Consider the following 12,336-nt stretch of genomic DNA (forward strand, 5'->3'; position numbering starts at 1 on the left):
ACAATTTTATGTATAATGATTTGATTGACACACAGAAATGAATTTTATTTTTAAAAAAGATTTATTTATTTACTTATGAGAAAGAGATTGAAAGAGAGAGAGAGAATGAGCGGGAAGGGCAGAGAGTCCCAAACAGACTCCAGTCCATGTGCAGAGACTGTCATGGAGTTTGAGCTCATGACCCAGAGCTCAGCATCTGAGTCAAAACCAGTAGTGGGAGGCTTAACTGACTGTGTCATCCAGGTACCCCTATTTTTTTTTTCTGAGAGAAGAGAGAGTGTGCATGAGTGGGTGTGCAGGGGAATCAGAAGGGAGAGGGAGAGGAAACTTAATTGTGGAGCCCAAGGTGGGGCTTGATCTCATGATTTTGAGATCATGACCTGAGCAGAAATCAAGAGCCAGACACTTCACTGACTGAGCCACCCAGATGGCCCTGAAACAACTTTCTAATCACCCTCCAGACCTCTCCTTTCTGCCTATTTCTGTCTTATTTATCTATACAGTGTCTTATCTATGTATTTACATCCCATATGTCTCAATTACCACTGGTAAGCATTCCATTGTTTTATATCCCCCATTTTTCAGTACCGTATATCCTATTTGTCAACTATTTGTCTCATAAACTTAAATTAATGTCCCCTTTTCTATCATGATGTCTGTAACTTGGCAAAGCACCATAATAAATTTGTACAGGATGGGAGTTGATATTACTCAGTTAAATGTCACAATGACCTTAGGCCGTACTATTCCTGTTAACTCCACTTCATATTAGGAACTGGGAGTACAGACAGATTAAATGACTTGTCTAAGGTCACTCATCTAGTAGATGACAGAGAAATGACTTGATCCCATACTGTTCAAAGGTCCATACAATTAATGTGTCTGTATTATTGAAACATGTATCACACTTTAGTTGTCATGAAGGAGGGAAAGCAAAGTATTTGCTTGGTAGCCTTCAGCTCTTTGTACTTTTTACCCATGGTTTTCAAATTATATTATTTTAGCATAATAGCCCTCTCTGCTCAAAGCCCTTTCTGCTGAGCACATATAAGGAAAATAAAGGAATTACAAGGGCACTTAGAAAAAGTCTGGAGAAAGGGCCACTGAAAGACTATTTTCTGGAATAAATCTAACTTGACCTTTAAATAATGCCTAGTTTACTAGGGGAGCAATCTGGAGAATCTTGGTAGGGCATAATCAACATCCTCCATATATTTTGCATTTTATCAGTTACCACAACATGAAGCAAAGGAATTTTAGATATAGCTTGTGAATACTGTTCTTCTGAATACAAGTTTTGGATTAAAGAGACCCTACAACCCATCAAAAGTATAGCTCAAAGATGCTCAACTCTTGTCCTAATAGGGTAAATCTCAACTAAAGCATGGGTTTAAAATTGAATTAAATATGAACTTTTGGGGCTTCACCAAGATCAAAAGCTTCTTCACAGCAAAGGAAACAGTCAAAAAAACAGAGAGGCAACCCACGGAATGGGAGAAGATATTTGCAAATGACAGTACAGACAAAAGGTTGATATCCAGGAGCTATAATGAACTCCTCAAACTCAACCCACACGAAACAGGCAAACACATCAAAAAATGGGCAGAAGATATGAACAGACACTTCTCCAATCAAGACATACAAATGGCTATCAGACACATGAAAAAATGTTCATCATCATTAGCCCTCAGGGAGATTCAAATTAAAACCACATTGAGATATCACCTTACACCAGTTAGAATGGCCAAAATTAACAAAACAGGAAACAACATGTGTTGAAGAGGATGTGGAGAAAGGGGAACCCTCTTCCACTGTTGGTGGGAATGCAAGTTGGTGCAGCCTCTTTGGAGAACACTGTGAAGATTCCTCAAGAAATTAAAAATAGAGCTTCCCTATGACCCTGCAATTGCACTCCTTGGTATTTACCCCAAAGACACAGATGTTGTGAAAAGAAGGGCCATCTGTACCCCAATGTTTATAGCAGCAATGGCCACGGTTGCCAAACTATGGAAAGAACAAAGATGCCCTTCAAAGGATGAATGGATAAGGAAGATGTGGTCCATATACACTATGGAGTATTATGCCTCCATCAGAAAGGATGAATACCCAACTTTTGTAGCAATATGGACGGGACTGGAAGAGATGATGCTGAGTGAAATAAGTCAAGCAGAGAGAGTCAATTATCATATGGTTTCACTTATTTGTGGAGCATAACAAATAGCATGGAGGACAAGGGGCGTTAGAGAGGAGAAGGGAATTTGGGAAAATTGGAAGGGGAGGTGAACCATGAGAGACTATGGACTCTGAAAAACAATCTGAGGGGTTTGAAGTGGTGGGGGGGTGGGAGGTAGGGGTACCAGGTGGTGGGTATTATAGAGGGCACAGCTTGCATGGAGCACTGGGTGTGGTGAAAAAATAATGAATAATGTTTTTCTGAAAATAAATAAATTGGAAAAAAAAACCACATTGAGATACCACCTTACACCAGTTAGAATGGCCAAAATTACCAAAACAGTAAACAATAAGTGTTGGAAGGGATGTGGAGAAAGGGAAACCCTCTAACGCTGTTGGTGGGAGTGCAAGTTGGTGCATCCACTTTGGAAAACAGTGTGGAGACTTCTTAAGAAATTAAAAATAGAGCTTTCCTCTGACCCTGCAATTGCACTATTGAGTATTTACCCCAAAGATACAGACGTAGTAAAGAGAAGGGCCATCTGTACCCCAATGTTCATAGCAGCAATGACCACAGTCACCAAACTGTGGAAAGAGCCAAGATGCCCTTCAACAGACAAATGGATAAAGAAGATGTGGTCCGTATATACTATGGAGTAGTATGCCTCCATCAGAAAGGATGAATATTTAACTTTTTTATCAATGTGGATGGGACTGGAAGAGATGATGCTGAGTGAAATAAGTCAAGCAGAGAGAATCAATTATCATATGCCTCACTTACTTGTGGAGCATAAGGAATAATACGGAGGACATGGGGAGATGGAGAGGAGAAGTGATTTGGGAGAAATTGGAGGGGGGCATGAACCATGAGAGACTGCAGACTCTGAGAAGCAAACTGAGGGTTTTGAAGGGGAAGGGAATGGGGGTTGGGAGAGCCTGGTGGTGGGTATTAAGGAGGGCATGTATTGCATGGAACACTGGCTGGAACACTGAAAAGGAAAAAAAAAAACACGAAACAAGCGCTGTGAATTGGGAGACCCTGGAATATTTAAAAAAACAATGGCAATAGCAGTAATTTTCAAGAAAACTCCCCATAAGCTGAGCTTCCCAGTAGTATATTTCAGTAGAGTTGAGAAAATTATCTCATCAAAACCTGATTATCATGTTACAGAAGAAATGCATGTAATTTAGTTTGCTTGGCACTGGTAAAAACTGTCTGATCCTGTCATATTTTGACATTGCTCCTCAGATCCAATATCTGTGACTTTTACATGAAGATTGGGCAGTGGTGTGAAGCCAGTGATGGGAAACCATTCAGCAGCAACCATGTTCATCTTACTGGGTTTCACAAATGACCCACAGCTAGAGACTTTTATTTTTATCTTTCTGTTTATCTCATATATGTTAAGCGTAATTGGGAATCTGACCATAATTTCTCTCATCTTGGTGGATTCTCATTTAAAAACAGCTATGTATTTTTTTCTTCAAAATTTCTCTTTCTTAGAAATCTCATTCACAACCGCCTGTGTCCCCCCATACCTGTATGCCATATCAAGTGGGGACAGAACCATCACCATCAAGGCTTGCTTCAGCCAAATCTTTTTTATTGTCCTCTTTGCAGCTACAGATTTTTTTCTCTTGGCTGTGATGTCTTACGACCGCTACGTGGCCATCTGCAAACCCCTGTATTACGTGACCATCATGGACAGCAGAGTTTGCAGGAATCTTATCCTCTGTTGTTGGGTATCTGGCTTATTGATTATCCTTCCACCCCTTGGTTTGAGTGTCCATTTGGATTTCTGTGACTCTGTTATTGACCATTTTTATTGTGATGCTTCTCCATTACTGAAGAATTCATGTTCAGATACTTGGTCTATAGAGCAGCTGGTTATAGTCTGTGCTGTTTTGACCTTCATAATGACCCTCGTGTGTATAGTTCTGTCATACATATACATCGTTAGGACAATTCTAAGATTACCCTCTGTCCAGCAGAGGAAAAAAGCCTTTTCCACCTGTTCTTCCCACATGATTGTGGTTTCCATCACGTATGGCAGCTGCATATTTATTTATGTCAAGCCTTCAGCTAAGGATGAAGTGGCCATTAATAAGGCAGTTTCTGTACTTGCTGTATCTGTTGCCCCTTTGTTGAACCCTTTCATTTATACCCTGAGAAATAAACAAGTAAAGCAGTCTTTCCATGACATCCTTAAAAGACTTGCATTTCTTTCACAGAAATATTAGATTTTCTTATTGGGAGTTTAAATTAAAACAAGAAACAACTTATCCTATATCAATATGAAATCATATATTACAAACGGTATATCAATTCAGCATATAGGTGGAAAATGAATTATGGGAGTTGTGTAGTTCTCAACTATGAGGAATTTAAGTTCTCAATATAGAGGAACAATAAAGAAAATTGAGAAAAAAGTCTAAGGAGAAATTGTGATTGGCCCAACATTATGCAGATACTTTTTTTTTTTTAGCTTTATTTCAGTGTTCCAAGAGTCATTGTTTATGCATCACACCTAGTGCTCCATGCAATACATGCCCTCCTTAATACCCACCACCAGGCTCTCCCAACCCCCACTCCCTTCTCCTTCAAACCCTGTTTGTTTCTCAGAGTCTGCAGTCTCTCATGGTTCATCTCCCTCTCTGATTTCTCCCAACTCCCTTCTCCTCCCCTTCACCCAATGTCCTCCATGTTATTATTTATGCTCCACAAGTAAGTGAAGCCATATGATAATTGATTCTCTCTGCTTGACTTATTTCACTCAGCATCATCTCTTCCAGTCCCATCCACATTGATACAAAAGTTAAATATTCATCCTTTCTGATGGAGGCATACTACTCCATAGTATATACGGACCACATCTTCTTTATCCATTTGTCTGTTGAAGGGCATCTTGGCTCTTTCCACAGTTTGGTGACTGTGGTCATTGCTGCTATGAACATTGGGGTACAGATGGCCCTTCTCTTTACTACGTCTGTATCTTTGGGGTAAATACTCAATAGTGCAATTGCAGGGTCAGAGGAAAGCTCTATTTTTAATTTCTTAAGAAGTCTCCACACTGTTTTCCAAAGTGGATGCACCAACTTGCACTCCCACCAACTTCCCTTTCTCCACATCCTTTCCAACACTTATTGTTTACTGTCTTGGTAATTTTGGCCATTCTAACTGGTGTAAGGTGGTATCGCAATGTGGTTTTGATTTGAATCTCCCTGATGGCTAGTGATGATGAACATTTTTTCATGTGTCTGTTGGCCATTTGTATGTCTTCTTTGGAGAAGTGTCTGTTCATGTCTTCTGCCCATTTTTTGATGTGATTATCTGGCAGATAGATACTTCTTACTTTTCTGGAAGTTCTGTGTCTTCTTTGTTTTTTTTTTTCCCCCCCTGTATTAATTAATTAATTAATAAATTTATTTATTTTTTTCCAATTTATTTATTTTCAGAAAAACAGTATTCATTATTTTTTCACCACACCCAGTGCTCCATGCAAGCTGTGCCCTCTATAATACCCACCACCTGGTATCCCAACCTCCCACCCCCCCCGCCACTTCAAACCCCTCAGATTGTTTTTCAGAGTCCATAGTCTCTCATGGTTCATCTCCCCTTCCAATTTACCCTAAAGCACATACCCTCCCCAATGTCCATAACCCTACCCCCCTTCTCCCAACCCCCTCCCCCCAGCAACCCACAGTTGTTTTTGTTTTTTAAAGATTTTATTTATTTATTTGTCAGAGAGAGTGAGCGAGAGCGAGCACAGGCAGACAGAGTGGAAGGCAGAGTCAGAGGGAGAAGCAGGCTCCCCGCAGAGCAAGTAGCCAGATGCAGGACTCGATCCCAGGATGCTTGGATCATATTTGACAGACAGAAACCACAATTAGGCAGAGAGGCAGGCAGAGAGAGGAAGGGAAGCAGGTTTCCCACTGAGTGGAGAGCCTGATGTGGGGCTCGATTCCAGGACCCTGGGATCATGACCTGAGCTGAAGGCAGAGGCTTTAACTCACTGAGCCACCAAGGCACCCCTGTGTCTTTTTTTTTTTTAAGATTTTATTTATTTATTTGAGAGAGAGAGAGCATGAGAGTAGAGAGGTCAGTAGGAGAAGCAGATTCCCTGCTGAGCAGGAAGCCAGATGTGGGACTCGATACCGGGACTTCAGGATCATGACCTGAGCCCAAGGCAGTTGCTCAACCAACTGAGCCACCCAGGTGCCCACCCCTGTGTCTTCTTTTTTTTTTTTACATTTATTTTTTATTTATTTTCAGCATAACAGTATTCATTATTTTTGCACCACACCCAGTGCTCCATGCAATCCATGCCCTCTATAATACCCACCACCTGGTACCCCAACCTCCCACCCCCCACCCCTTCAAAACCCTCAGATTGTTTTTAAGAGTCCATAGTCTCTCATGGTTCCCCGCCCCTTCCAATTTCCCCCAAATCCCTTCTCCTCTCTAACTCCCCATGTCATCCATGCTATTTGTTACACCCCTGTGTCGTCTTATTCTATATTTCAGTCAACTCTTTTTAGTCTTGTCAGGTATACATTAGTCATTAGTCTTGTGTGTTGAATTTATTCCATCCATGTCACTGCTTTCCCCTCCTTGCAACACTACCTCTTTCAAAGTATGTTCTCTTTTCCAGAGGATAAGAACATTGATTTTTAGGAAACACAAGCTCTGTTCCCCTCAACTCTGCTTTGTTAATGCTACCTCACAATAAACATGTGAATTTGAACAAAATTCTAATAGTCATCCTCGCCTCTTCTTATCTGAACTTATTAAAACATGTATAAAAAATTATTACATACACAAAAATGTAACTAACAAGTCTTTTTTTTTAAATAAAGATTTTATTTATTTTGACACACACACACAGAGAGTGCACAAGTAAGAAGAGCTGCGGGCAGAGGAAGAGGGAGAAGCAGGCTGTCCGCTGAGTGGGGAGCCCACCATGGGGCTTGATTCCAGGACCCTGGGACTGTGACCTGAGCCAAAGGCCATGGCTTAACAACTGAGCCACCTAAGCACCCTCCAAAGTCTTAATAATAATTGAAAGGCTATCTCTTCTGAGTAATTATTCCAAAACCAAGTACTAGAGCAAGTAAAAAAATCACTGACTTAACATCAGGTTGTGGCTGAAACAATGAGGACTGGAGGAGCTGAGATTATGCAAAGGGCAGAATTGTGAGAGGATGAACTAATTGTAAATAGCTGCTTTTGTTGGGGCTGATTCCATGTTAAAACCTGTTAAACCCCTAGGGCCTGCCTGGGCCTACTTAGCCATAGTGACTCCATGTTGCCTAGGTAGCCATTTTGTTGTTTAATAAATGCCTCAGCAGTTACTGATACCTGTTCCGGGTAACCGTTGCTAAAACACATACCTAAAGCAAGGCCATTTTGTTGTTTAATAAACACCTGAGCAGTTACTAGTATCAGTTCCGGGTAACCGTTACTAAAGGACACAGGTAGGAGACATCCAATCAGCCAAAGCCACATATGTAGATGTCTGCGGTTGTGCCCTATAAAACTAGCCTGTAAGACCAAGGGGTGGTCGCTGTCTTTGGAGGCGGCCCTGGCCGGTCAATCTGACTTCTAATGCTTGGCATAGAATAAAGCTTTACATAACTTTCTTTCTTTCTTTTTTTTTTTTTTGATTAAAATTTCTTTTTTTTTTTCCCAATTTATTTATTTTCAGAAAAACAGTATTCATTATTTTTTCACCACACCCAGTGCTCCATGCAAGCCATGCCCTCTATAATACCCACCACCTGGTACCCCTACCTCCCACCCCCCCCACCACTTCAAACCCCTCAGATTGTTTTTCAGAGTCCATAGTCTCTCATGGTTCACCTCCCCTTCCAATTTACCCAAATTCCCTTCTCCTCTCTAACGCCCCTTGTCCTCCATGCTATTTGTTATGCTCCACAAATAAGTGAATCCATATGATAATTGACTCTCTCTGCTTGACTTATTTCACTCAGCATCATCTCTTCCAGTCCCGTCCATATTGCTACAAAAGTTGGGTATTCATCCTTTCTGATGGAGGCATAATACTCCATAGTGTATATGGACCACATCTTCCTTATCCATTCATCCGTTGAAGGGCATCTTGGTTCTTTCCATAGTTTGGCGACTGTGGCCATTGCTGCTATAAACATTGGGGTACAGATGGCCCTTCTTTTCACGACATCTGTATCTTTGGGGTAAATACCCAGGAGTGCAATTGCAGGGTCATAGGGAAGCTCTATTTTTAATTTCTTGAGGAATCTCCACACGGTTCTCCAAAGAGGCTGCACCAACTTGCATTCCCACCAACAGTGTAAGAGGGTTCCCCTTTCTCCACATCCTCTCCAACACATGTTGTTTCCTGTTTTGTTAATTTTGGCCATTCTAACTGGTGTAAGGTGATATCTCAATGTGGTTTTAATTTGAATCTCCCTGAGGGCTAATGATGATGAGCATTTTTTCATGTGTCTGATAGCCATTTGTATGTCTTGATTGGAGAAGTGTCTGTTCATATCTTCTGCCCATTTTTTGATGTGTTTGTCTGTTTCGTGTGGGTTGAGTTTGAGGAGTTCATTATAGCTCCTGGATATCAACCTTTTGTCTGTACTGTCATTTGCAAATATCTTCTCCCATTCCGTGGGTTGCCTCTTTGTTTTTTTGACTGTTTCCTTTGCTGTGCAGAAGCTTTTGATTTTGATGAAGTCCCAGAAGTTTATTTATGCTTTTGTTTCCTTGCCTTTGGAGACGTATCTTGAAAGAAGTTGCTGTGGCTGATATCAAAGAGAATACTGCCTATGTTCTCCTCTAGGGTTCTGATGGATTCCTGCCTCACGTTGAGGTCTTTTATCCATTTTGAGTTTATCTTTGTGTACGGTGTAAGAGAGTGGTCGAGTTTCATTCTTCTACATATAGCTGTCCAGTTTTCCCAGCACCATTTATTGCCAACATTTATTCCCAGCTAAAGGCCACCTTGCTTAAGAATGCTTGGATCAACCAGGAGATCAAAGAAGAACTGAAACAATTCATGGAAACCAATGAGAATGAAGACACTTCAGTCCAAAACCTATGGGATACAGCCAAGGCAGTCCTAAGGGGGAAATACATAGCCATCCAGGCCTCTCTCAAAAAAATTGAAAAATCCAGAACACAGCAGCTATCTCTACACCTTAAAAAACTGGAGAATCAACAACAAATCAAACCAACTCCACACATAAGAAGGGAAATCATCAAGATTAGAACTGATATCAAAGAGGTAGAAACCACAGATACAGTAGAATGTATCAATGAAACTAGAAGCTGGTTTTTTGAAAGAATCAGTAAGATCGATAAACCATTGGCCACACTAATCCAAAAGAAAAGAGAGAAAACCCAAATTCAAAAAATTATGAATGAAAAGGGAGAGATCACAAATACCACCAAGGAAGTAGAAACAATCATTAGAAGTTATTATCAACAGTTATATGCCAATAAGCTAAGCAACCTAGATGAAATGGATGCATTCCGGGAAAACTATAAACTCCCAAAATTGAACCAGGAAGAAATCGACAACCTGAATAGACCAATATCTAGTTAGGAGATTGAAGCAGTGATCAAAAACCTCCCCAAAACAAGAGCCCAGCACCTGGCGGATTACCTGGGAATTTTACCAAACTTTCAAAGAAGAAATAACACCTATTCTCCTGAAGCCCTTTCAAAAAATTGAAGCAGAAGGGAAACTTCCAGACTCTTTCTATGAAGCCAGCATTACCCTGATCCCCAAACCAGGCAAAGACCCTACCAAAAAGGAGAATTTCAGACCAATATCACTGATGAATATGGATGCTAAGATTCTCAACAAGATCCTAGCAAACAGGATCCTACAACACATTAAAAAGATTAACCAGGGGTGCCTGGGTGGCTCAGTGGGTTAAAGCCTCTGCCTTCAGCTCGGGTCATGATCTCAGGGTCCTGGGATCGAGCCCCGCATCGGGCTCTCTGCTTGGCAGGGAGTCTGCTTCCTCCCTCTCTCTCTGCCTTCCTCTCTGCCTACTTGTGATCTCTGTCTGTCAAATAAATAGATAAAATCTTTAAAAAAAATTATCCACTATGACCAGGTGGTATTCATCCCTGGGTTACAAGGATGGTTCAACATTTGCAAATCAATCAATGTGACAGAACAAATTAATATGAGAAGAGAGAAGAACCACATGGTCCTCTCATTCAATGCAGAAAAAGCACTTGACAATCCAGCATCCGTTCCTGATTAAAATGCTTCAAAGTATAGGGATAGAGGGAACATTCCTGAACTTTATTAAATCTATCTATAAAAGACCCACAGCAAATATAATCCTCAATGGGAAAAAGTTTGCAGTCTTCCCGTTGAGATCAGGAACATGACAAGGATGCCCACTCTCACCACTCTTGTTCAACACAGTATTAGAAGTCCTAGCAACAGCAATCAGACAACAAAGAGAAATAAAAGGTATCCAAATTTGCAAGGAAGAAGACAAACTCTCTCTCTTTGCACATGACATGATTCTTTATATAGAAAACCCAAAAGACTCTACCCCCAAACTACTAGAACTCATACAGCAATTCAGCAATGTGGCAGGATACAAAGTCAATGTACAGAAATCAGTGGCTTTCTTATACACTAACAATGAAAACACAGAAAGGGAAATTAGAGAATCAATTCCATTTACTATAGCACCAACAACATAAGATACCTGGAAATAAACCTAACCAAAGAGGTAAAGGATCTGTACTTGAGGAACTACATAACACTCATGAAAGAAATTGAAGAAGACACAAAAAGATGGAAGACCATTCCATGCTCTTGGATCGGAAGAATAAACATTGTTAAAATGTCTATATTGCCTAGAGCAATCTATAGTTTTAATGCCATTCTGATCAAAATTCCACCAGTATTCTTCAAAGAGCTGGAGTAAATAATCCAGAAATTTGTATGGAATCAGAAGAGACCCTTAATTGCTAAGGAAATGTTGAAAAACAAAAATAAAGCTGGCGGCATCACCTTACCTGATTTCTTTTTTTTTCCAATTTATTTATTTTCAGAAAAACATTATTCATTATTATTTCACCACACCAGTGCTCCATGCAAGCCATGCCCTCTATAATACCCACCACCTGGTACCCCAACCTCCCACCCCCCTGCCACTTCAAACCCGTCAGACTGTTTTTCAGAGTCCATAGTCTCTCATGGTTCACCTCCCCTTCCAATTTACCCAATTCCCTACTCCTCTCTAATGCCCCTTGTCCTCCATGCTATTTGTTATGCTCCACAAATAAGTGAAACCATATGATAATTGACTCTCTCTGCTTGACTTATTTCACTCAGCATAATCTCAAGCTTTATTACAAAGCTGTGATCACTAAGACAGCATGGTACTGACACAAAAACAGACATAGATCAGTGGAACAGAGTAGAGAGCCCAGATATGGACCCTCAACTCTATTGTCAAATAATCTTCGACAAAACAGGAGAAAATATACAGTGGAAAAAAGACAGTCTCTTCAATTAATGGTGCTGGGAAAACTGGACAGCTATATGTAGAAGAATGAAACTCGACCACTCTCTTACACTGTACACAAAAATAAACTCAAAATGGATAAAAGATCTCAACTTGAGACAGGAATCCATCAGAATCCTAGAGGAGAACATAGGCAGTAATCTCTTTGATATCAGCCACAGCAACTTCTTTCAAGATATGTCTCCAAAGGCAAAGGAAACAAAAGCGAAAATAAACTTTTGGGACTTCATCAAAATCAAAGCTTCTGCACAGCAAAGGAAACAGTTAAAAAAACAAAGAGGTATCCCACGGAATGGGAGAAGATATTTGCAAATGAGATTATAGACAAAAGGTTGATATCCAGGATCTATAATAAACTCCTCAAACTCAACACACACCAAACAGACAATCATATCAAAAAATGGGCAGAAGATATGAACAGACACTTCTCCAGTGAAGACATACAAATAGCTTTCAGACACATGAAAAAATGTGTAACATCACTAGCTCTCAGGGAGATTCAAATTAAAACCATATTGAGATATCACCTTAACCAGTTAGAATGGCCAAAATTATCAAGACAGGAAACAACATGTATTGGAGGGGATGTGGAGAAAGGGGAACCCTCTTCCACTGTTG

The 12,336-nt window shown here is 40.4% G+C and overlaps 1 protein-coding gene across 1 annotated transcript; it reads left to right on the forward strand.

The window, feature by feature from the left end:
* Positions 1-3,474: 3,474 nt before the first annotated feature.
* On the forward strand, positions 3,475-4,413 carry LOC122890989 (olfactory receptor 6C2-like). Its single transcript, XM_044226399.1, has one exon. It carries the CDS (start codon positions 3,475-3,477, stop codon positions 4,411-4,413), a length of 939 nt encoding a protein of 312 aa, XP_044082334.1.
* The last annotated feature ends 7,923 nt before the right edge of the window (positions 4,414-12,336 follow it).

The sequence above is a fragment of the Neovison vison genome, chromosome 12, assembly GCF_020171115.1.
Source record: "Neovison vison isolate M4711 chromosome 12, ASM_NN_V1, whole genome shotgun sequence".
In the NCBI taxonomy this organism is placed as follows: Eukaryota; Metazoa; Chordata; class Mammalia; order Carnivora; family Mustelidae; genus Neogale; species Neogale vison.

Excerpts from the sequence above, each read along its gene's own strand:
- LOC122890989 (XM_044226399.1), top strand. The coding sequence starts at position 3,475 with ATGGGAAACCATTCAGCAGCAACCATGTTCATCTTACTGGGTTTCACA.